The sequence below is a fragment of the Aspergillus steynii genome (genome assembly GCF_002849105.1).
Source record: "Aspergillus steynii IBT 23096 chromosome Unknown P170scaffold_1, whole genome shotgun sequence".
NCBI lineage: Eukaryota > Fungi > Ascomycota > Eurotiomycetes > Eurotiales > Aspergillaceae > Aspergillus > Aspergillus steynii.
In genome coordinates, this window is record NW_020194398.1 from 4,419,903 (window position 1) to 4,446,995 (window position 27,093).

Here is a 27,093-nt window from a genome sequence, read left to right on the forward strand (position 1 = left end):
TCCCCGTCGAGTCCAACACCCACCGCCGCACCAGCGCAGGCGTCCCCATTTTATCAAATCCAGGCGAATGCGAGAGAATAGCCAGGGGGCAGCGAGGTGGTATTGTTCGATAGTCGGGATATAACTGAGGGGTGGGAGAGGAGAAGGTGTCTCGGATGGCAGGAATCGAGGCAAGCAATGAGAAAACGAGGCCATTTACTTACCATGTAGCGGGTCCAAAGAAGGGCAAGAAGCAGAGACAAAAGGACTAGTCCATCAGAACACTCAATTCCGGACCTGATAAGCACTGCATTTGGGGTGGAGGTGGGCGTCGGGGAGGTTGCGACAGAGAGAGAGACCGAGACGTTGCGCGACGGAAGAGAGAAATGGAAGTTCGCCGGCCAAAGCTTTTGGGGCCAATAAATCGGCGCCCCGAATTTTAAGGCAGGAATTTCGTCCTCTCCGCACTTGCATGAATTCTGATGATTTCGCTGCATGTATGCGTCTGCCCGTCAACGTGCTTCTCTTCTGTCATTTTCTTCTTCATTGTCATTCGACTCTGCTTTGTTTTTGGAGGAAAAAATTATTAAAATAAATAAAATACATAAAATCCCCAATTAGACCGATAGTCCCCTCGAGTCTCTCGGATTTGACAAGACCACGCCTTTTCACCCTGAATATCCGATATAGTCCTCATAGCCAGGGGTCAAGAAAGTCCTTACAAGCCCTGATGTTTCCTCAGGCCAGTGATTCGGCAGCCAGCCTGTGTGACAGAGACACCAGATATCTCAATAGATAGATGATCATGGCCTTGTAGTGTATTCCATCCTTTTCTTCTAGAGTCAGACTGGTCGGCATACGCTGCCACGTACTTCCCTTGCTGTTGATAGAACGCAGGGCAATAAACCTGCTGCGAGGAAGCAGTGCGCGGCATGTTGAGCATACTGCTCATGATTCAGGGAGTCCTGCCGTAGAGAGTCATGCCATTGGATGTGGACATGGAAACAATGCCATCCGCCAATTCGTTTATTTCTTCATCACTTTCGGCTTGCGTTTCTTGAAGACCACTCCTCCAGCTGCCTCTTCGGGTTCTTTCTTCGCCTCCGGAAGGCTTTCCTCCTTCGTCTGCGATGGCTGATCCGTCTCCGTCTCCGGGTTCACAGTTTCGGCTTCTCCTTTCTCTGGTGCCACGCTAACCTCTTTATCATCCCCTTGGGCAGGCGCATCCGATGTCGACGGCTTGCTCTTCTTGATATCCTTCGTAGACGCAAGCAGCGCATCCAGATCCGTGTCGTCCTGGGCCCCAGGGTACTGCCTCGTCCTCGATCCCCACGGCTTACTTACAAACCTCTCTGCCTCCTTTTTAGCCTCCTCCTCTTCCTCGTCCGCTTCCTCGTGTTTTCGTTTGCGCACGCCCAGCGACGGCGTCGATGCGCCATCGACAACCTTCTCGGACAGAGTCTGCCATTCTCCCGCCAGCGCCATATCTCCACGGTATTCCTGCGGAATCGCCACGCCCATCTCCGCCAACTGCGCCATCTGCTTCTTCCGCTCCTCTATGGAAACCGATTTCTCGACGGGCGCAGGGGCAGCGGCAGGGGCCCGTTTCCAGGGAGCCGCGGCATTGCTGGCACCGTCGGCGGGCGAGCCCGAAACGGCCGATCGCAGTCGCTCGACTTCGCTCTTCGCTCTTTGAGTTTCGCGCTGCTGGTGCTCGTTGGTGCGGTGAATGTCGCGTAAAAATCGCTTAAGGTTGCCCTGGTGTTTGCCGGTGGCTTCGTGTTGGGTTTTCTCGAAGGGCGTGTCCCGGATGAATATCTTGCATTGCTTGCACCAGTGTCGAGGCTAGAGAGGGGGGCGTTAGTTGCTTTCTTCGGTGGGGAGTTGGGGACAGATGGAACATTTAGGACTTACTGCTGATTTCCAGTATTCGGCCATGGTTAATATCGTGAACTATAGTGAGGTTTGTAGCTGAGCTTAAATGATATCACTGCGAGTCGTCGCGTTGAGGATGCCTCAGGTGCGACCAGAGCTAGTCCCAATGTGGTAATACATGCATAGTGCACCTCAGGCATCAAATCTATCAACTGCAGATTCCACATTCGCTCTTACTTTCATATTTTGAGGAGGATTCACTGGTGGTGAAAATGATGGAGACCTTGGTCTCAATGATAGGATAAAGTATGTGAGGGGAACTGATTATAATCAGTCAAACCTCCCTGTGAATTGTGTCGAAAGATACCCATGCCAGTACTCTCACTAGTATGATTGAAACCGGTGAATAGATGGCTTATTTACGGAGTGAGAATGCTTTGACTGCTTTAATTTCCCGTCATCTAAAACAATGGATCCACCGGGCGATTGGAATCATAATCGTAATTCGTTTCATCACAACTATTGTATGGGCTCTCGTCATGAGCGAGGCGCAACTTCCACTCTGACTCTTGCTTCAATGAGATCAGGTTGAAACCAGAACCCGATGTCCTTGGTGCTGTCCACAAGTTCAACTTCTCTCTTGACAAATTTGGTGTCATCACTTGGGTGTGGATAACCCTCGACTCCTTTGCCGCCATCTGCGATCTCCTCTTCACTATCCCATCCGTCTGCATCCTCCATATTCGCTTTACTGACAGGGTCTAACTCATCCGTTTCCCAAACTAGCCGACACTCATACGGCGGTAGATCGAATAGGCGAGACGCAATTGCTTTGAGCTGGTATGCATCGAAAGACCGAGGAACCTCTTTCGCTTTGATGATTTCGGATGTCTGAGAGTTGTCGGATCGCAAATGGAAAACCATTTTCACCAACCGAGCAGCAACAGAGCGTGGATTTACCGAAGTACCGGCCCTGGTCGAATCTGAAGCCCTCGTAATTATAGGCTCGCCATGAACCTTGCAAAGCTCATTATAGCGAGGATGTTTCGCGAGAATTTCTAGTTCGGCAGTCTCCGAGTTGGCAGATAGCTCTTTGCCAATGAGCGAAAGATAGTAGAGTTCCCCGTTGCTGCGATCCTTCGCATTAATTTTCCCATAGTTAAGGACTTGCAGAGATGCAAGTCTAGATAGTGTCAACATGTATGCTTCGTCTACTGTCATCGGCTTCTCTGGCATCCCTGTGACGACTGACGGCCCGATTGGTTGATCGTAGAGAGGGTTTCCAGAAATTCGAAGAACCTGAAGACCAGGAAACACTTTTGAGAGTTCATCCACAAATGACCATGTGTTAATGTTATTTCGAGACAAATCGACAGACGTAAGACTGGGTGAAAACTGGAGAGGCTCTCCGGCCCAACTCTCGTCGTACACTGCATTTATGCAGTTTCCTCGTAGGGAGAGATGTTTGAGATTTGGCAGTGATGCGAGATGTTTTATTGAAGACAACGAGGAGATATCATTAAGCTCCAAGGCCAAAGAAGTGACGGTGTTCGGTATTGACCTTGAGAGCGTTGATATCTGATTCGCACAAGCAGACAAAGTAGTAACTGATGGAAATTGGTATGCCAAACTTGAGATCTGGGGAATATTAAGTCAGCATTATTATCATTGACATAGGAAGCATTTGAAAATACCTCATCCCAAGCAAGAAGAGTGTCATCCAAATGAAGTTCACTAATCCCTTCGAACTTCAAACCCTCCTCGACATGGTCAAATCGATTGCAACTGTATCTTGGTTACGAAAATATTTCCCGTAATTCACATACATAGGGACTTACTTCAACTTCAATAAGTTCAAACCTTTGAGCTGGGCGCATATACCCTGAACGTCAGTCCAGCTAGTCAACAAGTTCCGACTAAGGTCGAGTCCTGTAATTTTGGGACATGTCTGCTGGATCTCCTTTCGAGCCCTTTCGACTTGTTCATGCTCTGCTGCGCCGGGAAGAGCTCCCGCAACACACAGCCCATCAAGCAGCACGATTCTAAGTTCCTGGAGCTCTGCAAGCTGCTTTCGGATCTTGTCGAAGCCCACTTCTTCAACAACCTTACCGCTTATTTCGATGGGCTTGTGACGAGAGTCTTCGGACGGGTTACCACCTGGTGTCTCCTTCGTGGAGACCTGCTCCAACCCAGAGGCGTACTTCTCGCGCAATGCCTCAAGAAAGCCTCGAGGCTTGTCCGAGGCGCGGGATGGACGCACGAACGACCCGGCTGTGGGCTGCTTGCTTTTGCCTAGAATGGGTATGAGTCTAATCGGCACAGTGCTAAGACAAAGAAAACCATACATGTGAAATATCTCACGCCTTGATGTTCGCCGGAGTGCTTCCCTCGCGTTGAATCGTCCCATTCAACTCCGAGCCACTCGCCGGTAGTGCCCTCGACTTTTCCTATATAGCGAACTGTGCATAGATCGCCATTGTAGGATCTCCGCTGACCGAGATGACAGGAACTATTCATGATGATTAACTATTTCTGGCCACTGCATCGAAGCACGCCCATTCTTCAACGAAATGTTGACTGGGGAGACTTGGGATGCCCGATTTGGTCCAATCGTAGATCGGCCCGGTCGCTTACATAATCGCTATACAGCGAATTTCCCGCCGAAGCTTATCGCCAGCCTGGGAAACTTCAGCCATTCCTCTCCACCGGTGTGTTGCAAGGGAGATCTCAGGATGGATTTCCAGGTATGTACCCCTGACATACATATTCCAGTGTGTCTATTCTATTGTGAGCTTCTATGAATCTGACATTCTCTCCCTCCCTCAAAGAATCGTGCAGGATCCAAATTCGGTGGCGGCGGTGTCGCATCGCAATCCGCGACCAATGCAGACCGTCGCGAACGTCTTCGCAAACTCGCCCTCGAGACGATCGACCTCGACAAGGATCCTTATTTCTTCAAGAACCATGTAGGAAGCTTCGAGTGTCGTCTGTGCTTGACGGTCCACCAGAACGATGGCTCCTACCTCGCCCACACCCAAGGCCGGAAACATCAGACGAACCTTGCGCGACGTGCGGCCCGCGAACAACGGGAAGGGAAGAATCAGGACCCCTCGTCGCTGCCCGGGGCAATGGGCGTGCAGGTCAAGAAGCAGACGATCAAGATTGGACGGCCGGGTTACAAGATCACCAAGATCCGGGACCCCTTGACGCGACAGCTGGGGCTGCTGTTCCAGTTGCAGTATCAGGAGATTACGCCGGGAGTGCAGCCCCGGGTGCGTTTTATGTCGGCGTTCGAGCAGAAGGTGGAGGAGCCTCCGGACAAAAACTTCCAATATCTCGTCGTGGCTGCCGAGCCGTATCAGACGTGCGGTTTCAAGCTTCAGGCGAGGGAGATCGATCGCCGAGATGGCCGGTACTGGACCTGGTTTGACGAGGATAGCAAGGAATTCTGGGTGCAGATCATGTTCAAGACCGAGCGAGAAGAGCGATTCAGTGGTGTCCCTGGTCTGGCTCCGGCTATTGGATCATAGAGACTAGCTCGGCTGCTTCGGGGAGGAAAGTGCTGTTCATTTGCTGGCTGCAAAATTTGATGGCGTGTGCTGTTCATCGAAAGGGTTCATAACGGCGTTTCAGGATTCTTTTCTTTTCTTACTTGTGATATTGTGACCTAGCACTATCTTTCCACTGTTATCGGGTTGTGTGTTGGGAACTCGAGATGGCTTTCTTCTAAGGTACAAACCGACTTCTTTTTTTTTTCTTCTTTGTTCCAAACTACACATGTTTCCCTGGCGTCTTCGAGCCACTAGCATTGTTATCTAAAATGCTCCAACATTTAAATTAGATCGCCATTCTGACTTTCAACTTATGGTATATGATAAACTCCGTCGTTCCATTCCGCACAAACAGATTCAAAGGGGAAATTTTCATACTAAGAAATAGAGCCACTCGCAAATGCACCATACTATCGCCCTAGCCAAGAAGCCCAGGTGCGAGTCAAATCATAATCTGCATTTGTGGATGTAGCACATAAACTGTAGACTGTAGATCAACAATGCACTGTATGTAGTTTTTGATGCCAGATATTGTTTGTAAATAGCAGGCGTCGTCTCGCGACATGCAAGGGGAATAAATAGAAGAAGATGCTCAGGTCATTATCAATAACACAGTGATGACAAATGCGCTATATGCTTGATCAAACAAACCAACAGGGGTATGCCGAGATTAAATCATCGATGAATCACTGGAAAGACATCGACGCAAGCCTGCCCGCTTTCAGACTTCCCAAAGATGTTCATTGTACAATGTTCAACTCGGATAATCGACTCTAATGCTTAGTTTCCTTGGAATGCGTTGAATGCCTTGTATGTGTATCCGATGAACGGAAGGCTCATCTCAGCCTCCTGGTCATCAGGCATGGCACGAGCCTGGGCGCGGTGGATAGCACTGGTGTCCTCCTGGGGAATTTCGTCAATGGGGAAGTAGGACACATCGATGTTCGAGCTGAGCTTCGGCTCAAACGGCGCGCGGATGTTGCGAAGCTGTTCCCAAACGACGCCACGGAAGAATGGGTGGCTCTTGATGTGGGAAGCACCTCCGTATTGGCCACCATCGCTTCCAATACGGTGTTCGGTATCACACAAGAAACTAGACACGGGGTTAGCTCAATACCACAGAAGCATTTGAATTCAGGGAGATATTCACCTTCGGATCAACCCCTCGGATTCACGCGAAAGAGTGAGCTCCTCCGGGAAGTACAGGCACTCCCTCCAGTTCACGATCTTCCGGTAGGTATCGGTCGTGTCTTCGGCACAGAATGGAGGCCAGCCAACCAAGCATTCAAACATGATAGCACCAACCGACCACCAATCGCAGAGGTAGGTATATCCCTGGCCGTTGAAGATCTCGGGTGCAATGTAGTCGGGCGTGCCAACAGTCGAATAGGCCATGGCGCGGCGGGACTTTCTCCAGGTATTGATCTGACCACGGTTCGATACCGTCAAGTTGATCGCGTCATTGAAATAACCGGAGTTACGGTTCTTGTCCTTCGAGGTGGAGTTCTTGAGGAGGTTTTGATAGTACGAGTTGTCATGCGTCTTCTTGCCTCCCGTCGAGAGACCGAAATCGGTAAGCTTCACATGACCACCACGGTCCAGGAGGATGTTGTCGGGTTTGATGTCTCTGTCGGCGCGAACATCGATTAGCATGTGATACAAGCAATAAAAAAAAATATGCAACACGGGCTGGGGATCAAGTTTGAAACACTCACCGGTGAAGGAAGCCGAGTTTGTGAACGGCCTCGATGGCCATGACAATCTCCGCCATGTAGAATCTCGTGATATCCTCGGAGAAGATCTCATACTTGATCAGCATCGTCATCAAATCACCACCCGGCAAGAACTCCATCAGCAGATAAAGGTAAGCGGTGTCCTGGAACGAGGCATGCAGCTTGACGAGCCAAGGGTTATCCTTGGAATCGGCCAGAATATCACGTTCCGCACGAACGTGGGCCAGTTGGTCCTTCTTGAACATCTCCGTCTTGATCAGGGATTTGAGAGCGTAGATCTTGCCGTCGGTCTTCCTTTGCACCAGCTTAACCTCACCAAAGGCACCCTTGCCAATAACCTTGATAGTCTGGAAGTTTGAAGGGGTTTCGCGAGTTCGGAGGAATCGCAAAAAGTTGGACTCCTTCTTCGAAACGACCTCCGCCTCCTGGTGCTTCGACTCATTGGGAATACCAGGTTCGCGGATCATCCTGTCGAGCTCTGCAGATCTGGATGTTGCCGCATGTGTCAGCTCACTTCTTACAATATCGAGCGCTGATATGAGTCAGAGAAAGAAGAAAAAAAAATCTTACCGCATATTACGATCGCGCGCTCGCTCGATGTTCTCGTGGAAGAAAACGTTCACCAGCTCCTTAGCCGCCTTGCCCCGCTTGTGAATATTCTCGGAGTACCGTTCGGGGTAGCGCTGCAGCTCTTCGTTCTCAGCAGGGGCGCGAGGGCTGCGAGGCATCGGCGGGGCCAGATGGCCCGGTTGTTGCTGCCCAGGGGCCGGGGAGCCAGCGGTACGGGGTCTCTGCGCGGGGGAGCCCGAACGACCGAAGAATCCAGTGCGGCCGGCGTTCAGGTCCTGGTTGGAGAATTGCTGGATCAGGCCATTGGGCCCGTCGTTGGGGTTGTAGCCCATCCGGGATTGATAGGCGGGTTGAGGGGACTGCAGGTTGGGCTGGCCATAGTGCTGCTGCTGAGCGTATTGGGGCTGCGCAGGATAGGGGTTGGCCATGAAATAGCCCTGACCGTACGCTCCATTTTGAGGATCGACGTACTCCTGAGGACCCTGGTTCTGATAGATCGGCTGAGGGAACGCGGAGGGGGTGGTGGGATACGCGCGGTTGTTGGCGGCCGCATTGAAGCCACGGTCGTTGTACCCGAAATTCAGGTGGAGGCGATTGTTGTTAGGGTCCATGTTGAGGCTCCTCCCGAGTACCAAACGGTGGTTGGACGGGGGATAAGGAAGAGTGGTGAAGTTCTCGAATATAAAAGAAGGGAAAGATGAAACTCCAAGGGGGAGGGGGGGAGGGGAAGAAACTAAAGGAGCGGTGGCTCAGGAGTTGCCCGAATTCCCCGACAAGTAGGAGTTCAGAGGAGAGGAGGAGGGGGGAGGAAAATAGTGGAGAGCGGCGTTTCGGTCTCCACGGGTGAGTAGGTAGGGCAGGTAGGTAGGCAGGTAGGCAGGTGTTGTTCCGACAGGACGTGGATAGGGGAACAGTCCTGAGTGAGAGACAACACACAGGAAGCCAAAGAAACGAGTGAAGCGGAGAGAAAGAAGGACGAGGGAAGAGAGAAAGAGAAAGAGAAGGAGTCGAACAGCTCAGTTTGAGACGGCGGTAGATTAAATTACAGGAATTTGCGAAAGTCTGGACTCGCTACGGCGGGCCGGTGGGACCAGCCGTGCCGTTCCTGAGGCTGCCAGGCACTCAGGCACCCTCTCGGTCTGGATCTGGTGAACTAGTCGAGCTAAGGCTGATGCGATCGCTCGACTGTCGGCAGACTCGACGCAATGGCAGGGCTAGTCGATTATTGTGGAGGTGCTATGGGCATGTAATGTACAAAGTACCGAAGGACCGAAGTATTGAAGTATAGCAGACAACTGACAAATACGGAGTAGGGACATACGACCATCACACACGGATCCCTCAGCCACAATGTGCGACTGTCGGCGGATATATGTGAAACCCGTGAAGTCCACCCAATGGCTCCGGACAAGCAGAATGGGCAGTTGGTCGAATGGCGGCCGTCCAAAGAAACCTTCGATGGACCTTGGAAAGCTGCCTCGGATAAACTGCGCTTCCGACGGAGCGCTGCAGGCATCCCGAACTTTTTTCGGCAGTTAAACTTATCGATGTCCTCGAGAGAACCTCATGATCTTCTCTCCCGGTGGTCCCCTTTTGATGATTGACGGGATTTCTTTCTTGTATTTATATTCTTAATTTCTGTGTTCTCCCTATCTCTATACCCCGAGACCATGGCGGACTCCTCGAAACCCGCTCCGGCTTCAGGCCCGGCTCCCAAGCCGCAGAACCCAGCCATGCGCATGATGGGTATATACCCAAACAATCATTTATCTCGCAAATGTGATCAATCACTAATAATATGGGATCCTAGGAATGCCCAACATCCGTTTCAAACTTCCCTCGCGCAATTGGATGATCTTCCTCACCATCACCGGTTCGTTCACGGCGGCCCTCATCTATGATCGCAGGGAGAAGAGTCGTACGCAGCAGAAGTGGTGCGATCTGGTGGCGCATTTGTCGAAAGAGTCCCTTCCGGTCGACCAAACTCGCCGAAAGCTGACCGTCTATCTGTCCGCCCCTCCGGGTGACGGGCTCCGCACCGCCCGGGACCACTTCAAAGAATACGTTAAGCCCATTCTCGTGGCCGCAGCTTTGGACTATCAAGTCGTCGAAGGCAGAAGACAAGGCGACGTGAGGGCCGGACTATCGGAACGGATCCGCAAACTCAGAAGGAATGCAGGCGAGTCGAGTACCCTTGTCGAGGAACCCACCATAGAAGATGTTGTTGCCGACGCGAGACAAAAGATCGGTGTTACGGACGAGCCAGGACCGAAGGGCGATTTAGTAATTGGACGTCATACTTGGAAGGAATATATCCGCGGTCTTCATGAAGGATGGCTCGGACCTCTCGACCCTCCTCCAGCCCCAGCCGCTGAACCTCTGGACGCGCCTCCGTCCGAAGGAGCAGAGGCAAGCAAGATCTCTGATGATGGCACTCCCGCACCGGAGAATCCCGAAAAGACCGAAACCGCCGAGAAGAAGGAGGAAAAGCCGAAGCCTACCGGTCCGACCCCGGCATACTTGGCCGTTGCCGATTACTCGTCGCAAAGTCTTCCGCGCTCTCTGCCCGACTCTCTGGATGGAACTGTCCCAGTCGCCTTCCCGCACATTCTGGGCTTCTTGAACACTCCGATCCGAGTCTGGCGATACTTGAACCAGCGCCACCTCGCCGATGCCGTAGGCCGAGACGTCGCTGGCATCGTTCTCGCGTCGAGCACTAGACCCTACAAGGATGGCTTTTCCGGCGCAGACTCTGGATTCGGTGCCGCGGACGTTGATGCTGGTCCATCATCTTCAGGCAACTACGAGCAGCAGACTCTACTCGAGGAGGAGGAGCCGGAATGGCACAAATCCGTGCACAAGAAGGACGAGTCGAACCCCGACCAGGAGCGCGAATGGGTCGACGAAGTTGTCGTTGACCCCCGCATCGCATCGCGGATGCAGCGTTATGTTCTCTCGTCGGACGAGGAGGCTCGTTCGCAGCGTATTCTCGAGGGGTCGGAATATATTCTCGGCGAAGAACGACCCCCGCCTGTTCCCTTCTGGAAACACCTGTGGATCAAGTACGGCTACGGCGAGGATGAGGAAACCATCAGAAGAAAGCCCATCCTGGGCAACATCGATGAGGAGTGATTTGGCCTCCTATTTACGGGATATCTTGTTCGAAATGACTGGCTCTTTTTTCTTTATATTAGACGTCATGGGACGCTTCTCTTGCAGCAAAGACCACAACCACTCCACTGTACCACAACATCTCAGCATTGTATATTAATTAGACTTGGGCGTTATATGTGATTCTATAAATACTAGAGGACTGAGATGCCACAATTTTCCGAATGCTGTCATCTTGGATGTCACTTAAAGACGGGCCACGGGCCAGCTGTACACTAGTGGTACATATATTGCATTTGATTTTTATATTGCCGATCTGGGCTGACATTACCCACGAGCTGAGAGTTTTCTCTGGGGAATGATATCACACCAGATCCGGCTTTCTAATCCTATTGGTAGATCGAGAACTGGAGAATATCTATATTCAGGGATATTGTAAGATCAGACGCAGCTACCCCGGCGAGCTATAAAGACCAATTGACTATGGTTCTCTGAACGGTTCAGATGCTATCTTAACGGATTTAAGAAATTTTTGTCCCTTATTCAGCGCGGAACAGGGTCGACTCGGGCCACTTGCTAGCGGCCTTTTCGGCGTAGGCCGTCTTGGACGCTTGGTTGCTTCCCCATTCGCTCAGCAGATCAAGACCAGCAAGAGCGGTCTCGAGGGTGATGATGTCAGAATCGAGGGTAGCCGTGAGATCCTTCTCGTACTGGGGTTTCGAGTCCGACTTCAGAAGCTGTCCGCATGTCAGACCGGCTTGCGTGTGCGGGACGCTGTCCTTGTGCGCGGCAAGGAACGAGTTGTTCCACTCTTCCAAATTCTGGGATTTCGGGAGCAGAGTCTCGAACTCGGTGTTAACGACCTCTGCTACCTCAGGAGCAAGGGGCTCCGAGAGGCTGTCCAGTGCCTTGCGGAACCGGAGAAGCTGAACATGAAGCGTCGGGTTGGACGCATCAATTGCATGAGCGGCGGAGAGACACTTGAGGGCAAGCGCATATTTGTCTAGAAAATAAATGTCAATAAATCTCCGGGTCGAATATGATCGCAAGAAACGAAGATTGGATAGAACTCAAGCGGGCGCAACTTACTTTTCCTGAAATAAACTTCGAACCCAAGTAATTGCCCCTCGATGTTCTTGGGGCTGTATTCCAACAACGGCGTCAAAAACTTGGTTGCCTCTTTCAGGGGATCCTGCGTCTGGACAAGCTGGTTTCCAAGAGGATCCGGGTCTTCCTTCTTCACTTCTCCATCGACGCTCTTGGCGGTTGCTGCCGCCGCCCTTCTCGCTTCCCGTTTATCGGCCTCGATCTTCTCGAGTCGCTGTTGCTCTTTCTTAGCCTTTTTGACGGCCTTCTTGCGCTCCGCATCATCGTTGGCATCGCCCGCGCCATTGGCACCGCTAGGTAACGGTCCATGAACAAGATCCGGTTGATCGTGAAGAAGCAGATACGCCTTGATAGCAGCAAGAGCCACCCGCGTGTAGAAGGGGTGCTCACGCAAACGATCTTCCCAGCGAACCATGTCAACGTAGGCTCGGACCATGCCCTTACGAAGAGAAAAGCCGTGGAAATCAAACTGGTCTTCTTGCCACACGTCGAAGATGTTGTAGACGGCATGAAGTCGCTTGAGAGCAAGGCCAAGCTTCTTCTGTCGTAGGTACGCCTCTCCATCCTCGGTGAGGTACCAGACGCACTGCATCTCATGGAGATCGCCCAGTGCACCACCAACGGTCTCGTTTCGCGTGAACTTGCTCATGTTGTCAAGAGCCTTGTCGTTCTCGTTGTTGCGGAGTTGGTACTTGGCAGCCTTGGAGTTGATGTAACGATCTTTCTCATCCAGGAGTCGGGCGTTTTCCATCTCCTCCGCAGCCTTCTCGACATTGCCATAATGCTTCCATACCCTTGCCTTGGTCATCTGGTATTCCACGGCCTTGGGAGACAGCTCGAGAGCCTTGTCAACATATTCCATGGCCTTGGGCAGGTTGCGGCTGAGGTGGTAGTTGTAATGCTGGGCCAGGAAATAGTAGGTAGATGAGAGGAATTCCGTGTTGTCACCGTTAGCCTGGTCCTTTCCGGCACCATTCGCCGCCTGGCCGGAAGCGTAGCCTTCAACCAGTTCCTGCACCGTGTCCCGCTTCGCCGTGTTGGTGTACAGCGTTTTGATGTTCGCAAAAAGAGACGGAACACCCTTCTTCAGCATCCGCTGCAGATAGGCGTCGGCAGCTTGCTTGAAATCATCCCCCTCCAAGAAGTCCAAGGGGATTCTCCGAGAAGCATCTCCTCGCGGGGTCTTCTCCGCCCAGGAGTCATATACAGCCTTCAAAGCTTGGTGGTCGTCCTCCGAGATACCCTTGGCTCGAATCAAAGCATCGTAGTAGACCGAGTTCTCCGGGTTTCGCTCGAGGAGGTCATTGTAGGCGGCCTCCGCTTCAGCCTTGCGGTCCAGTCGCAGGAGGTAGTCGGCCTTCATTTCCATCACGGCCAGAACATCGGTACATCTGTATCCCACAGATTCCAAGTGCTCCAGAGCCTTGTCGACCTTGCCCGCCTCGGCCATGATGGTGTTCTTATACAGGACGGCCTCGGAGTGCTCCATGTCAGCAACTGGCGGGGGCGTCTTGAGAGTCTCCTCATAAGTCGTCAGCACCTTCTCCGCCTCCTCCAGGTCCCCAGCCAAGTGATGCGCAATGGCCAGAGCCGTCCAGTTCTGTCGGAAAGCAGGGCGGGCCTGCAGCATGGCGCTCCGACTTTGAATGTAGCCCTGGTAGTCCCGCATTTGCATCTGGAGCAAGGCGAGGTCTCTCTGGATGGGTTGAGAGTCGGGTTCGATTCTCAATGCGAACCGGTACGCCTTGATTGCCTCCTCGTAGTTCTTCTCGGCCCGATATAGCAGGCCATAGACGTGCCAGCAGATATGCGACTTCATGTCATTTTTGAGGGCTTCCTTGGCCAGCGCAAAAGCCTCCTCCTGCTGACCTTGGTTGCTGATGATCAGGGCCTTCATCGCGAGGGTGTCGCCATGGTTGGGGTTTTTGCGAAGGATCTGCTCAGCGGTTTTGATTCCTGTGGAGGGCGGGATAGATCATGGTTAGTTGTCATGCCAGACAGTCGCACAAAGATGTCCCATTCCAATGCGTTCACAAACCCACCCTTTTTGTGTTGCTTGTTCTCATAGTGGCGAACCACCTGGCGAAACAAGGACGCATCCTTGGAGCTCAATTGTTGCGGCATTGTGGCTGCTGAGGGAGGTTGGCGGAGGTGAGGGACTTGCCAAGTCAGTGTGTGAACTGAAGCTGGATGTGCGCGGGGACTCTTTCCTCCGGGAACGGCTGGACTTGTCGATCAGGCAGCGATAAGCTTAGGGCCGGCCCATTACGACATTCACTTTCTACCCTCACAACAACCAACTCGAGTCCGGCACGATCAGGTCAATTGGGAGAATTTCAGCTCGCCTTCAATCTATGCATTTATCATACAGGTTCATTCATATACATCCAATTACCAACTACAACAAATCCGCGGGGCAGGGACCACTGCCCACGGTGTTTTTTTTTTTACTGTCGCTTCTCGCGCCAGCTGTTGAGTGCTTCCTCCCAGCCTGCAGACGAGCTGCCGCATCTTTCCGACACGATACTCCATGTCCGAGATCGAATGATTTCCTCCACGCCGCGTTGTGTTCGAACTACGTTCGCTAGTGACTCGGTGCGCGCTTCCCGGGGGAAGAATCGAGCTGAATAAGGGTCCAACCTCTCGTCGACAACTCGTTCTCGGTCCCTCGCAGATTCGGTTTCTCGGAGAATGAGATCGGGGTCGTCCGGGTCAGGACTCGTGGCCACGCCTGCGCAGTAGTTGAGGACGTCGGAGCGGGTTTGCCACGAAGGAAACAACACGTTCTCTTTAAATCCCTGGCAGGCGGCGGGATTGATGGAATTCCCCGCTTCCGACTTTGTTTGACGCACTGCGGTCGAGGAGGGATCGAACCCCTCCTGTGAGGGCGTGAACAAGGCGTTCAAGTTTTGGGTTATCGAGTCATCTATCGTAGTCCTAGAGAGGCGAAGGAAGTCTGGATAGACGTAGATGGGAATGAGCACTGCTCTCGCCAACAGTAACAGCCGAAGACTCGTGACGCTGGGACCAACCTGTGAGGAGCTTCTCGTTGAAGCAGAATCGCGGGCTCAGCGCAGGCGCCGAAGTCGACGAGGCCCGTGACATTTTCCGGCTTCCGGGTTTCCCGACGGTTCGGTCTCCTTTGACCTGTTCAGACCAAAACCACTCCAGATTGAATGATTTGGTAGGATAATGAAACTAGGTAGATCAATGGGCAGCACCAGCAGAGTGCGATGGGAGCTGGAGATGAATACAAGTCAGGGTTGCGACCGCCCGCCGGAGTTGCTGGCCTGACGGGGATGGTATCATAAGCTGCCTGCCTGATCAGGCTAGCAGCCCATTGATCAGCCCCGGATCACGGGACTACGTGCCCCATAGGGACCGCGTTTCCTCGCATATCAACAGACCCTCCCCCATACTCTAATCCAGCATTAATCCAGCATTAATCCAGCATTAATCCAGCATTAATCCAGCATTAATCCAGCATTGGCAGTCGGGTCCTTTCTTCTTCCTTGGTAGAGCCCTCCAGCATCCATCGCCGCCATGCCTGAGCTAGCTGAAGTCTCGCGCATCGTCTACTTCATCCGCCAGCATCTGGTGGGCAAGACCCTCTCCAAGGTATCTACGCAGAACGATGATATCGTATACGGTAAAGCCGGCACCACGGCGGCCGAGTTCCAGAAAGCCATGGAGGGCAAGAAAGTAGTGGGTGCGGGCCAGCAGGGCAAGTACTTCTGGATTGCCATGTCCTCACCACCGCATCCCGTCATGCATTTCGGCATGGCAGGCTGGCTCAAGATCCGCAATGCCGACACGTATTACTACAGAACGGACAAACCAGAAGATAAGGACTGGCCGCCCAAGTACTGGAAATTCCTGCTCGAAACGGACGGCGACCCCAAGACGGAGGCTGCGTTTGTGGATTTCCGCAGGCTGAGCAGAGTAAGACTCGTGGATTGTCCGGCGGAGGAGATTCGCAGTTACAGTCCCCTCAAGGAGAATGGCCCAGACCCGGTAGCCGACAAAGAGGCGGTGTCTGAGAACTGGCTGGGAGAGAAACTGAAGAGTAAGAAGGTGCCGATCAAAGCTCTTCTTCTTGACCAAGCCAACATAAGTGGTATTGGCAACTGGATGGGGTTGGTTTTCCTGATCCTCGGCGCAGTAAAAACCAGACATGGCAGACTGACCACTCCTCAGCGACGAGATCCTATACCATGCAAGGATACATCCCGAGCAGTACAGCAACTCTCTGAACAATGATCAAATAAAGAAGCTGCATTCCTCCATTCATTATGTCTGCTCAACGTCAGTGGACTTGCTGGCCGATTCAGACAAATTCCCCGAGGACTGGCTTTTCAAGCATCGATGGGGCAAGGGAAAGAAGAACACGCCATCTGTTTTACCCAACGGTGAAAGGATCACATTCCTTACGGTGGGCGGCAGAACAAGCGCCGTTGTCCCCAGTGTGCAAAAGAAAACGGGGCCCGTGACCAAGGGTGCTAGTGGTGAAGATACCAGCGGCACGCAAAGCAATTCCAAGAGGAAGCGATCAGCAGCCCCCAAAGAAGAAAGCGATTCAGAGGCCAAAAGAGAAGAGCCCACGCCCAAGAAAACAGGGTCCAAGCCGCAAGCCAAGAAGCCTGTGAAAACCGAAGACAACGAGGAAGAGAAGGCTGCTGATTTAGGACGCCGACGCTCTACGCGCCTCCGGAAATAAGTCCAGCCCGTCGTTTGGAAATCTATCTTTGTATGCTATATTTGAACGAACATAATGCGGATTCCCCTAGCATATTTTCGGGTGTTTATAAGGTGCTAGTCATGCAAAAAGGATCGCTCGATAGCTATTGGTCACACCCTAAGTCCGTGCAATTTATTGTAAAAGACCTGGAAATTCGAGTCGGGGCCAGTCATGTTGTCCAGAACTGCGAATGCAATAGTGTCCCACCAGCCCTGAAACTCGTTTTCCTGCAGAACTTCCATCCAACAGTCCGCGACCTCGTTGTTCGGATTTCCGAAAACTCCGCAGCCGAGTGCACCTAATACAAGCTTCCGGTGTCTATTAAAAGCCGCCACGCGGAGAACAGAGCGCATCTTGGTTTTCATCAAGTCTCGATCGGCGGCGTATCGATATCTAGGCAGAACGGGGCCGTGGTTCAACTCCGGATCTCTGACTGCAGCCACACTGATCACGCTGACAACAGGGAGTTGCTCAGGCTTCTGTAAGTTCATCAGTCTGTGGCCTTTGCTGTAATTGTCGCGGAAAACGACGACGGTTGGCGAATACAAAACGTCGCACGTCCCCATAGGGTAGTGGCGTCTCTTGAGGGTAAAGCTGAGGCTGCTTCGATAGCAGAGTTCTTCCTCCTGGGCCATGGCTCCGTTCAGCCAGCCACCTCCCGCTGACACCTGGTTGGCCATGTTCAAGACGCATACATGCTTTGCGTGGTGGGAGTTGAAATTCGCTGGATTTGAAAGGCTTCTCGCTGTATCAAACGTGTCTCCATTGATGACACTGACTTTCGCAACCAGGTTTGGGTGGTATTTAGGATCCAGCGGTGCCATTTTAGCATAGGGGCAGTAGTGTCCATTTGGAGGAGCTTGAGGTTTCAATGCCAGCACACCAGGGAGCAGAGCTTTGGTTTCTTCCGCAACTTTCCTAAGGTCAGGCTTGCTTCCCGAAGGCTGAATTTTGAATGCCTGCGCCATGTTTTAGCGACGATAAATTGGGTCTAGGACCGAATGTTCGACTCTAATGTGTTCTTGTGGAATAATGAACGAAATCAATAATACGTTTTCGGGTATTCAAGTCCGAAGTTAAACAATGGAATAATTAGTAGAGCCGAGAAGAAGAAACGGAACTGAAGGCAAACTGTCATCAATTTGATTAAAAAGGTCGCAACTAAACATGCCAGCCTCGTATTCCAGGCAGCCACCAAATACTATCCAGGCCCCCAACCCGTGCCTAGGTAGTACACGAGAACAGCTCGGCATGGTCTGATATTTGAGTAAGTTCCTCGTCGTGTTTCTCTCTTGCCACACAACCTATATTCGGGTGTTTAGACGCTCCAATGGAGTCCAAAGAAGAGCCCTGCCTGGTACTCTGTAGTTGATTGAGATTGAAAGGAGGGAACGATGAACAGCCAAAGCGGAAAACCCAAAATCGGCAGAATCAGGCGGAGTGTCTTAGGCGGTGAGCTTATCGGCGCCGATCGCGGGGGGCTTCTCTAACCTTCTCTAATCCGCAGCACGGGATTCGTCGCCACTGCCGCTGACAAAGCATCCATTGATTTCATTTGATTCCGTCTTCCTTCTATCAATGTCTTTTTGCCATCTTTTCGCTGCGACACTTTGAATCCCATCCAACCTTGTCATCTTTTCTTTTCCTTGAATACAAACTCAGCTAATACCTAAGGATTCCGTCTATCTCTTTTAGTCGACTCCCGAACAGTTCTTATCGCCCTCCCATAGCAACGAACCCTTCGGCGGGGACTCCGCAGCATCTGCAACCATGAGTGCAATCCTATCGGCAGATGACTTAAATGATTTCATTTCTCCCGGTGTCGCATGCATCAAACCGGTCGAAACCCTGCCAGAGAAAGAGCCTTCAACTGCAGAGGTGCGTTAGAACGATGCTTCCCGTAGCCCCTCCCCCCACTTTCATTCATCCGATATTGATTTATAATGATGCAGAACCCCTATGAAGTAACCAAGGAAGACAAAGTGCAACCTGAAAATCTCCCGCCGGCGCAGATTTCCTTGACGGACTGCCTTGCATGCTCAGGATGCGTTACCTCTGCCGAGGCAGTATTGATCTCAATGCAATCGCATGCGGAAGTTCTCAACACACTTGATGCACACCCAGAAGTATCATTTGGTCGAAACCAGAATGGGGCATCTCAAGGGGGCGGTCAAACAGATGAAGACGAGGGCCGGATATTTGTTGCCAGTGTCAGTCCTCAGGTACGGGCAAGCTTGGCCGCGACATACAATATCACGGAGCAAGAGGCAACACACATGATCGATCAGTTCCTTCGTGGACCGCAAGGACTGAGGTCTGGTGGCAAACACGGCAGTGGCTTCACATGGGTCGTCGATAGCAATACCCTGCGTGAGGCAGTCCTAGTCCTCACGGCAGATGAGGTTGGCGAGTCTCTTTCGTCGAGCGACTCGTCAGGCGTGCCTGCCCCCAAAAAGCCAGTTCTGTCCTCAGCCTGTCCCGGTTGGATTTGCTACGCCGAAAAAACCCATCCATTCATCCTTCCTCATTTGTCTCGGTTGAAATCCCCGCAGGCATTATCTGGCACTTTCTTGAAGACAGTCTTGAGCAAGGCTCTTAACGTCCCAGCTTCACGTATATGGCACTTGGCCGTCATGCCATGCTTTGACAAAAAGCTTGAAGCCAGTCGAGAAGAACTCACTGATGCTTCGTGGCATACCACTGAGAGTCAGCCATCTGCCGAAACCCGTGCTCCTGTTCGCGACGTTGATTGTGTGATCACTTCCCGCGAACTTCTCACTCTGGCTTCCTCGCGCGGCATATCCCTTCCTTCCTTACCATTGCAGCCCTTGCCTTCTGCCTTTTCACCGCGATTTCCGGATGAAACCCTTGATGCATTCCTGTTTTCTAAACAATCTTTGTCGAAACAAGCAATGACTACCGGTACATCTGGAGGGTATTTGCATCATGTCCTACTGACCTTCCAAGCCAAGAACCCGGGAAGTGAGATTGTAACTCAACGCGGACGCAATGCGGATGTTGTGGAATATATACTCATGTCACCCGGCGGTGAGCCTTTGATGAAAGCCGCTCGCTATTATGGCTTTAGGAATATCCAAAATCTTGTCCGGAAATTGAAGCCTGCCCGCGTGTCAAGGCTTCCTGGCGCAAGAGCACCCACCACCTCTGCAGCCGGAAATCGGCGACAGCCGATGTCTCGGAATGGAGCCTCGTCTGCATCAGGCGGCGACTATGCCTATGTAGAGGTCATGGCGTGTCCTGGAGGCTGTACCAACGGAGGTGGCCAAATACGCATCGAGGATGCGCGAGAGGTCAACTCGACTGCCCAAACCGTGGTCTCAGAGGAGGCACCTAGCGTCTCGACAAAGCCAACGCCCCATGAGCAGCGTTCGTGGCTGGCTCGCGTGGACGAAGCATACTATTCTGCAGACTCGGATGCAGAGAGCGAGGCTGAAACCCAGGCACCAATTACTATCTCGGAAAACGAGACTCGGGTTCACCGGGCTTTGCGCTACTGGTCGGATCTGACGGAGATACCACTTGCTAAGCTGGTCTATACCACCTATCGCGAGGTGGAAAGTGACGTGGGCAAACCCGAGCAAGCGTCAAATGATACCACGCGGGTGGTGGAATTAGCTGGAAAGATCGGCGGTGGTTGGTAGTGTGACAACCAGTATATGTTGTGCACTCAGTATTGTGATGACAGTTTATACCCCATGGTGCACTTTGATGTTTTACGATTTTTGCATTTGCATCTTGCTGCATTTTTACAGATAGAGATACGCGATACCTGAAGTTAGATACGAGGGTGGCGTATTTGATTTATAGATATGAGGAATCAACAATGTCAGTCAGATGAATACCGATCGGTAAAATAATCACAGGGTCTAAAGAGTAGCCCATAAAATCTTTTGATCTCATTCAAGGTCCAGGGATGAATTACCTACCTAGGTAGAATAAGAACAAGCCCTGGAGGCCAATGTGATGAAAAAGCAACATGATTGGCCACTTCTCCAATACCCTCCCCAAAATGGCTAGCTCAACTCACGGCAGCCTGAGGAAGTCAGGCCGCCAGCTGACTCAGCGCCGCTAGATTTGCGCGAAAAGTTCCAGAACTGACCGTTCAATGCGACCTGCTTCCTTTCACCAACCCTCCACAAAGACGTCCTTCCTGACCTGACAGCGGTCGTATCCGATTCCCGGCTTATCCACCGCTTACGTCCAGCTACATTTCGTGCCCTCGCGAATACGAACCGACCCCTCACCAACAGCGACGAGACAAAACCTTCGCCAAAAAACCCGTCATCATGTCCCGTGAAGCCTACCAGGTCCCGGCTCAGCTGAACCAGAATGCCTTCAGCACCGATATGGGCGCCAGCTCCGGCGACGGCCCCACGGTCTACTACCGCTGCGGCGAATGCACCGATCGCGTGTCGCTGAAGCGGGGCGATCAGATCCGTTGCAAGTCCTGCGGTTACCGTGTGCTCTACAAGGAGAGAACGAAGCGGTAAGTTTTGCTTTTGGCATCTTGATTTGTCGTGTTTGCTTCTTGCGAACCGTGGGACTAGCGGTTTGGGCGAAGTGCTGACTAGGGTTATCGTATAGTATGGTCCAGTTTGAAGCCCGATGAGCTCGGATTTGATTTAGTCGCTCGAAAGGGAGAGAGGTGTGGATGTCTCAATACGTGGATGGAGAGAGGGATGGCTTTGAACTGCCTTTTACGATCGTGATATGCATTCTGCGGCGCTTGTGGAGTTTCTCATGATTTTGACTTGTTAATAATACTCCGATGCAGAGATTGTACTGCCGGAGTGAAATGTGAAAGTGAACTCTGTTTTGCAGGCATGGTTCATATCCTGGTAGTCTACACTTTGGTTGGGAACTTTTGAAAAAAAAAAAATTAACCATTGATCATTTTGCTCTACCTTGCTATGCCTTATCCAAACCAAACCCGAAAGATATTCTCATTAGATGGACGAAGGGGAAAAAAAATAAGAAGGGGAAAAAAAGAAGGAGAAGGAGAAAATAGAAGAAGTCGGACGGGGTCATGTGTTGAAATGGCAAATGAGAGAAGAAAGGACAACTTCACCTAAGTTAAGCAGGTTTACTGAAGCTTGTTGGAAATTTGGATGAACTTCTCAAAGGATTCAAGAGCTGCACCGCTCTCCACTGCCCAGCGTGCTCGCCGAACACCTTCCTTCCAGCGCCCTCCGCCAGGTCCGCGTTCGGTGATTACCTGGCCGTTGTCACCGGTGCCTATGTTGCTAGTCTCAGCCTCGCAGATGCCCGAGACCACCAAGAGGGACGCCACATTCATGAGTACGAAAGTCAGGATGGGGTCATCCGGGGGCAATTCATTCCGCAAGATGCTCATGAGCTTGGCAGCGTTGTCCTTGGGCATCTTTCTCCCGTAAACTGCGGTCAGAGGGTGAGTGGGAAGACCGAAGTCAGAGGGGTGCAGCTGGAAGGTTTCCAGTTTCACCAATGTGCGAGGGTTCTCTTCCTCCTCGTCACTCGAGGCGTTTCCGTCAGCCGGGCCCTTGTAAGCCGGGTTGGGGTACTCCGAAAGTTTCCAGCAGTTTGTCTTGCCCGCACAACTGATCTCATCCATATCCTCCTCGCCGCAGACAACCATGGTCTTGCGGCATCCAGTCTGCCGCAAAGCTTCTGCGAAGACAGGGCCGAGGCTCTGGTAAGCCACGCCGACCACCCGGGCCTCCAGGGCCCAATCAACGGGGTTGGCCAGGGGGCCCATGAGATTGAAGATTGTCCGAAGGCCGAGTCCACGGCGAACGGGATTGGCATACATCATGCCAGGGTGGAAGTTGGGCGCAAACAGGAACGAGTAATTGGTTTCCGCGTACACCTGATGGATATTCTGGGCGGAGACCGCGGAGATGTTCGGAGGAACTGGCGAGACCGCATTGAGGACATCGGCGGAACCCGAGAACGAAGTTTGCGCCCGGTTGCCGTGTTTGGCCATCATCAGGAACGGGGAGGCAATGATGGAGGCCGTCGTCGAGATGTTGAACGTGGAGTGAGAGTCTCCGCCGGTGCCGACAATGTCGCACTAGAGGCAATTGGAACCGACGTTAGCCTGGATCAAGATGTGCAACTTGAGTAACCATCGAGACTCACCAGACCACCCTTGTAGTTTCCTTCCTTCTTACCACGGGCCTTGATGACCTGCTTCAAGCTCGGCTTGTCCACCTGGAGGGCGGCCTCTCTCATGCGGTGCGAGCATTTGGCGATGACCTCCGCATCTCGGTCCTTTCCGGTGGAGTGCAAGAGAGTCAGGAGAGCAGCGGTTTGGATCGCAGATAGACGATCCTCGAAGATCAATGCGAAGGCGGACGCGATATCGGCCGTATCAACCGGCAGCTCCTGGGTGGGGTATGCAAGCTTTTGGAGCAGGGGAGAGATGGAGACGTGCTCCGGCTTCTGGTCGTAAGCGTGGGCGGACATGTTGGGCCAACCGGGGGGATCAAGGATGACCTCCGAACTTGCAGGCACGACGGGAACGAGCTGAATATAAGGATTGAGTCACCGCGCCGCTGCGATGCCCCTCGTTGAGGAATGCGCCGGCGTAGTCAGCACGCAGGCCGCGGCAGAACCTCACCGCCCGTTGGCGACCATTCCCCTTTGGGCGGGCGAGATTTCGTGATATTTTCCGCTGGTCGTCCGTCTCGTCCCTTCGACTGCTGGTTGTGACAGTCCATTTGCCTGCCTCCTCCCGCCCTCGTCATCCCTCGTCATCCCATCACAATGCCTCCCCGGGTGCGTCTCTCGACTGGCCGTCTTCCCCAGCCGCTCCGACAGACCAGATTCCGTCAATATGAATTGCCGTCGGTGACCAGATGCGCCAGCACGGCGACGACGCCGGCGCCCTCAGTTGAGCAGATGACGAAGTCGCCGGCTCCAATCGCCAGATATCCTCCCTCCCAAGCTCCGTCGCACCGCAATCCCGAATACCGCCGGTCGCAACTCCTGCGTCAATACACCTCTCTCATCCGCACGACGCCTCTCATGGTCTTTCTGCAACACGACAACCTGCAATCGGTGGAATGGACCGCCATCCGACGAGAATTGACCAGCGCCTTGCGTAAGGTGGACGAGCAGATTGTCGCCGAGGGCCGGAACACCCCGTCATTGGCCCCCCATATCAAGGTGCAAATCGTGCAGACCAGCATTTTCGAGGCGGCCCTGCGGATTGTCGAATACTTCCGGCCCAGCCAGGCCGCCCTGGCCAGCGAGCAACCCCCTAGCGCCGTCAATCCGGTGACGCAGACCTCGGCTGAACTGCCTCCCACCGGCTCCAAGGACGACCCGTCGTTGACACATGATCTCTCCCGTGCAGCCCACGACGCCGTCCTGCATATGAAGGGCAAGCACGAACTGTCCACACTGTTGGCGGGCCCCATCGCCGTGCTCTCGATCCCCGACGTGTCGCCGGAGCATCTGAAGGCTGCACTGACCGTCCTTGCGCCCAAGGCCTGCGGTTTCCCTTCCCCCACCCGGAAGGCCAACCCGGGATGGCATGAGCTGCCGGTTCAGAACGGTCTGAACAAACTGGCCCTCCTTGCTGCCCGGGTCGACGGCAAGGTGTTTGATGTCGACCAGACCAAGTGGGTCGGTGGCATCCAGGGCGGTATGGATGGCCTGCGGTCTCAGCTCGTCCAGTCCCTGCAGAGCATGGGATCCGGCCTTACGAATGCCCTGGAGGGGGCTGGCAAGAGTCTCTACTTCACTCTTGAAAGCAGGAAGAACGTTCTGGAGGAGGAGCAGAAGGGACCCGAGGAGCAGAAGAGTGATTCTTGAACGAGGCAGCGTGAGCCATCTGATTTCTATGTATAATACTACTACACTTATGTACTTTTCCTCTTTCTTGGACACTTGTGGTTTTTCTTTTAGCATTTATATTTGAATTCGAGAAGAGCCAAAATCATAGAATGCACGAATTCTTGTTACCTTTGGAATGAATATTTGGGACTATGAAATTCAACAAGTTTAAATTCTGAGAACCAGCTGCGAAGATTTGACGGGGATAGAAAGATGAAAGCAACATAATCATAGCATTGGATTCTACACCGTCATAATATATCCACCGATCTTGGTTCTGCCATTTATTTCTTGGACTCTTCATGCTTCTCATGTTTATCCTCATGCTTCTGTTTCTCCTGCTTATGGTTGTCATGATTTTCATGCTTTTCGTGTTTCTCCTCATGCTTCTGTTTCTCTTCATGCTTTTCATGTTTCTCCTGCTTTTCATGTTTTTCATGATTCTCATGCTTTTCGTGTTTCTCGTGGTTTTCATTCTTTCCATCCTTTCCGTGATTCTTGTTCTGGTCTTCCTCCTTCTTCTTCTGGTCCTCGTTCTTCTTCTGTTCCTCCTCGTTCTTCTTCTTCTGTTCTTCCTCGTTCTTCTTTTTTCTCTCGTTCTTCTCATGGGTCTCCTGTCTCAGCTTCAACCGTGCATTCATGCCGACAATGCAGCGCACAAGATCCCAATCCCCGTCCAATCCGACCCAGTCAGTGACAAGGATGCCAGTGGACCAATCGCCGTCTTTCTCGCCATGCTTCCGGCAGAGATGGTCAACCGTAGCCGGGTTCAGCTTAGCAGCAATCTTCTCTGGCCAAGTCCCGAGCTTCCAAAAGTTGCTTGCACTCAGGAAGTTGATGTAGAATGGATGAGCGCTGGTGGCCTTGGGCCCCGGAAGCACCCCGAACGGGTAGCAGGTCTTGCCGGCTCGTTCGCAATGTTCAGCCACGTATTTCACCTTTTGCCCGATGTTCTGTGTTTCCTGGACCTCGTAGAAATCCTGGATGCAAACCTGTCCGCTTGCGCAGGTCGCATTGGCGCAGTTGTCGGCCCAGGCACTTGCGTCGATACCCCAGCCACGTCCACCATGTGCCTCCTTCAGATTCTGTGCAATATTAAATCGGCGCAGAAGGACGACCTTTCCTCGCACCTCACCCAGCGTGGGGATCTTGGGTTCTGTGTACCAGTTGCTTTCGGAACGAGCGTAATGATCGTGCAAAATACGACCTAGCTGTTCGTCTGTATGCTCTCCGGGGCCTTCCCGTTTGAGGGAAATGATGAGGGTCTCGGATGGGTTGTGCTTAAGGAAGTCGTCCACTTCGCGCATGAGGTCTCGGAAGTATTTATTTCCCGTCAAGGAGATTGGAAATACGCTGTGCACTAGGACCAGGTCATCTTTAGCGGGATCGTTGGGATACTGTGGCTGCACGCGGATATCGAAAAACCGCACTCCGTTCTGCAGTTGCTCTTTTGGACTGACTGCCTGGCAGCGAACCGACGGCGGTGCAACGTGACAGGTGGGAGAGTTGTGTGTGCCGGGGATGGAAAGAGAGGAAACCAAGGTGCTATCCTTCAGCTCCCCCATCCAAGCATGCAGGTTGGCCGACGAGTAGAGTGCGAGGTGGGACTCAGGCGTGACATATACGCCGGTGAGTTTATGCTTGGGCTTCTCGCACAGCGCCTTCATCGTGGCAGACTCCGTGGTTGGCACAGGTGTCTGGATCTGGTGCTTCTCCCCCTCTACTTCAAAAACCCAGCGCAGACGCTCTTTGTCCGAGTCAACGAAGGTGCGCAGCTCGGTCTTGATTGCCTTGAACGGTTCCAGGCGAATATCAACATCCTTATGCTCAAACGGTTCTGTATCATGGCCGAGGGAGGCGACGGGCCCGGATGCGCGGGTAACGTTGGTGGTGACATTGGCCACGAGCCGGGTGAAGTTCTTCGCTAGCGACTGGAGGTCATCGCGGGGCTTTTCATGAGGACGAAACCGCTCAATGCGCTTCAAGGTAATAGGGGTCGAGGTCAGATTGCGAATAGTCAAATGTTCGGCCACCATTGTGTCGCATGTATTGGATGGAATGCCTAGGTAATGACTAGAATCGAGAAAGCGATCTCTTCCGAGGGAGTGGGGGAGGCGGTTCTGGGAGAGATGTGAGCAGTCAATTGAAGTTTCCAACAGAATCAGAAACCAAGCCCAGCGCCATAGGGGCAGAGAGGCTAGAAGGGGGATCCTCGTATCAGGCTACCAGGCAAACCGGCGCGCGTTATTGGTCTGGACGGGCCAGGATGAATGGTTGCACTGGGGTCGGACAAGACCACTAAGCCGGCCTCGATGGATGGCGCACCAATAACGGTGCGTCCTGAGATCTCCCGCGAAGCCGACAGACGGGGCCTAGAAAAGTTCCCTCGCCGTGTGTCCCTACAGGGCGGATGGTGAAGGGGTCGTTCCTCAAGTTAGCCATGGTCATTGGCTATCCTCCTGCCTTCCTGGTGAATCATTCATTGTTCCCAGGCAAACACGCTCCATGTACTTGGACTGGGCAAGAGCGATCGACTGGTTGCTCTCGCAAATTGGCTCGAATCCGGCCCGGGATCCACAGTCAGTGGAGG

The 27,093-nt window shown here is 52.7% G+C and overlaps 14 protein-coding genes across 14 annotated transcripts; 6 read left to right on the top strand and 8 right to left on the bottom strand.

Annotated features, from left to right (window-relative positions):
* Nucleotides 1-551: 551 nt before the first annotated feature.
* On the bottom strand, nucleotides 552-1,943 carry P170DRAFT_461059 (putative formin binding protein). Its single transcript, XM_024851994.1, has 2 exons — nucleotides 1,894-1,943; nucleotides 552-1,824 (listed from the first exon to the last, which is right to left on the bottom strand). Exons 1-2 carry the CDS (start codon nucleotides 1,915-1,917, stop codon nucleotides 1,006-1,008), a joined length of 843 nt encoding a protein of 280 aa, XP_024710414.1. The 5' UTR covers nucleotides 1,918-1,943; the 3' UTR covers nucleotides 552-1,005.
* Nucleotides 1,944-2,308: 365 nt separating this feature from the next.
* P170DRAFT_399014 (putative tubulin-specific chaperone) lies at nucleotides 2,309-4,411 on the bottom strand. The gene is made up of 4 exons (XM_024846260.1): nucleotides 4,200-4,411; nucleotides 3,693-4,146; nucleotides 3,549-3,639; nucleotides 2,309-3,492 (listed from the first exon to the last, which is right to left on the bottom strand). Exons 1-4 carry the CDS (start codon nucleotides 4,369-4,371, stop codon nucleotides 2,392-2,394), a joined length of 1,818 nt encoding a protein of 605 aa, XP_024710415.1. The 5' UTR covers nucleotides 4,372-4,411; the 3' UTR covers nucleotides 2,309-2,391.
* Nucleotides 4,412-4,551: 140 nt separating this feature from the next.
* Nucleotides 4,552-5,697, top strand: P170DRAFT_452612 (spliceosome assembly protein PRP11). The gene is made up of 2 exons (XM_024851286.1): nucleotides 4,552-4,598; nucleotides 4,683-5,697. The coding sequence occupies exons 1-2, from the start codon at nucleotides 4,587-4,589 to the stop codon at nucleotides 5,382-5,384; spliced, it is 714 nt and encodes a 237-aa protein (XP_024710416.1). The 5' UTR covers nucleotides 4,552-4,586; the 3' UTR covers nucleotides 5,385-5,697.
* Nucleotides 5,691-8,701, bottom strand: P170DRAFT_374636 (serine/threonine protein kinase CBK1). Its single transcript, XM_024845292.1, has 4 exons — nucleotides 7,709-8,701; nucleotides 7,121-7,624; nucleotides 6,556-7,032; nucleotides 5,691-6,498 (listed from the first exon to the last, which is right to left on the bottom strand). The coding sequence occupies exons 1-4, from the start codon at nucleotides 8,317-8,319 to the stop codon at nucleotides 6,186-6,188; spliced, it is 1,905 nt and encodes a 634-aa protein (XP_024710417.1). The 5' UTR covers nucleotides 8,320-8,701; the 3' UTR covers nucleotides 5,691-6,185.
* Nucleotides 8,702-9,273: 572 nt separating this feature from the next.
* Nucleotides 9,274-11,031, top strand: P170DRAFT_505738 (Tim22-complex subunit TIM54). Its single transcript, XM_024854319.1, has 2 exons — nucleotides 9,274-9,454; nucleotides 9,519-11,031. The coding sequence occupies exons 1-2, from the start codon at nucleotides 9,379-9,381 to the stop codon at nucleotides 10,838-10,840; spliced, it is 1,398 nt and encodes a 465-aa protein (XP_024710418.1). The 5' UTR covers nucleotides 9,274-9,378; the 3' UTR covers nucleotides 10,841-11,031.
* Nucleotides 11,032-11,117: 86 nt separating this feature from the next.
* Nucleotides 11,118-14,084, bottom strand: P170DRAFT_399024 (peptide alpha-N-acetyltransferase complex A subunit NAT1). The gene is made up of 3 exons (XM_024846262.1): nucleotides 13,969-14,084; nucleotides 11,909-13,882; nucleotides 11,118-11,822 (listed from the first exon to the last, which is right to left on the bottom strand). The coding sequence occupies exons 1-3, from the start codon at nucleotides 14,048-14,050 to the stop codon at nucleotides 11,359-11,361; spliced, it is 2,520 nt and encodes an 839-aa protein (XP_024710419.1). The 5' UTR covers nucleotides 14,051-14,084; the 3' UTR covers nucleotides 11,118-11,358.
* A 184-nt stretch (nucleotides 14,085-14,268) lies between these two features.
* Nucleotides 14,269-15,214, bottom strand: P170DRAFT_505740 (MIX23 family protein). Its single transcript, XM_024854320.1, has 2 exons — nucleotides 14,959-15,214; nucleotides 14,269-14,882 (listed from the first exon to the last, which is right to left on the bottom strand). The coding sequence occupies exons 1-2, from the start codon at nucleotides 15,029-15,031 to the stop codon at nucleotides 14,374-14,376; spliced, it is 582 nt and encodes a 193-aa protein (XP_024710420.1). The 5' UTR covers nucleotides 15,032-15,214; the 3' UTR covers nucleotides 14,269-14,373.
* A 227-nt stretch (nucleotides 15,215-15,441) lies between these two features.
* Nucleotides 15,442-16,643, top strand: P170DRAFT_374645 (putative formamidopyrimidine-DNA glycosylase; the record flags this gene model as incomplete). Its single annotated transcript, XM_024845293.1, has 2 exons — nucleotides 15,442-16,062; nucleotides 16,124-16,643. Exons 1-2 carry the CDS (start codon nucleotides 15,470-15,472, stop codon nucleotides 16,641-16,643), a joined length of 1,113 nt encoding a protein of 370 aa, XP_024710421.1. The 5' UTR covers nucleotides 15,442-15,469.
* Nucleotides 16,613-17,775, bottom strand: P170DRAFT_432661 (uncharacterized protein). Its single transcript, XM_024848312.1, has one exon. It carries the CDS (start codon nucleotides 17,630-17,632, stop codon nucleotides 16,775-16,777), a length of 858 nt encoding a protein of 285 aa, XP_024710422.1. The 5' UTR covers nucleotides 17,633-17,775; the 3' UTR covers nucleotides 16,613-16,774.
* A 201-nt stretch (nucleotides 17,776-17,976) lies between these two features.
* Nucleotides 17,977-20,515, top strand: nar1 (iron-sulfur cluster assembly protein NAR1). Its single transcript, XM_024845294.1, has 3 exons — nucleotides 17,977-18,116; nucleotides 18,172-18,542; nucleotides 18,617-20,515. Exons 2-3 carry the CDS (start codon nucleotides 18,435-18,437, stop codon nucleotides 20,324-20,326), a joined length of 1,818 nt encoding a protein of 605 aa, XP_024710423.1. The 5' UTR covers nucleotides 17,977-18,116; nucleotides 18,172-18,434; the 3' UTR covers nucleotides 20,327-20,515.
* Nucleotides 20,516-20,860: 345 nt separating this feature from the next.
* On the top strand, nucleotides 20,861-21,384 carry P170DRAFT_432663 (Rpo12/RPC10 RNA polymerase subunit family protein). Its single transcript, XM_024848313.1, has 2 exons — nucleotides 20,861-21,171; nucleotides 21,270-21,384. Exons 1-2 carry the CDS (start codon nucleotides 20,972-20,974, stop codon nucleotides 21,292-21,294), a joined length of 225 nt encoding a protein of 74 aa, XP_024710424.1. The 5' UTR covers nucleotides 20,861-20,971; the 3' UTR covers nucleotides 21,295-21,384.
* A 384-nt stretch (nucleotides 21,385-21,768) lies between these two features.
* P170DRAFT_421730 (anthranilate phosphoribosyltransferase) lies at nucleotides 21,769-23,129 on the bottom strand (the record flags this gene model as incomplete). Its single annotated transcript, XM_024847385.1, has 2 exons — nucleotides 21,769-22,734; nucleotides 22,803-23,129. The coding sequence occupies 2 exons, from the start codon at nucleotides 23,127-23,129 to the stop codon at nucleotides 21,769-21,771; spliced, it is 1,293 nt and encodes a 430-aa protein (XP_024710425.1).
* A 119-nt stretch (nucleotides 23,130-23,248) lies between these two features.
* On the top strand, nucleotides 23,249-24,678 carry P170DRAFT_432666 (mitochondrial 54S ribosomal protein uL10m). Its single transcript, XM_024848314.1, has one exon. The coding sequence runs from the start codon at nucleotides 23,430-23,432 to the stop codon at nucleotides 24,480-24,482; it is 1,053 nt and encodes a 350-aa protein (XP_024710426.1). The 5' UTR covers nucleotides 23,249-23,429; the 3' UTR covers nucleotides 24,483-24,678.
* Nucleotides 24,679-24,787: 109 nt separating this feature from the next.
* On the bottom strand, nucleotides 24,788-26,539 carry P170DRAFT_343587 (phosphatidylinositol-specific phospholipase C; the record flags this gene model as incomplete). Its single annotated transcript, XM_024843412.1, has 1 exon — nucleotides 24,788-26,539. The coding sequence occupies one exon, from the start codon at nucleotides 26,537-26,539 to the stop codon at nucleotides 24,788-24,790; it is 1,752 nt and encodes a 583-aa protein (XP_024710427.1).
* Nucleotides 26,540-27,093: the final 554 nt, after the last annotated feature.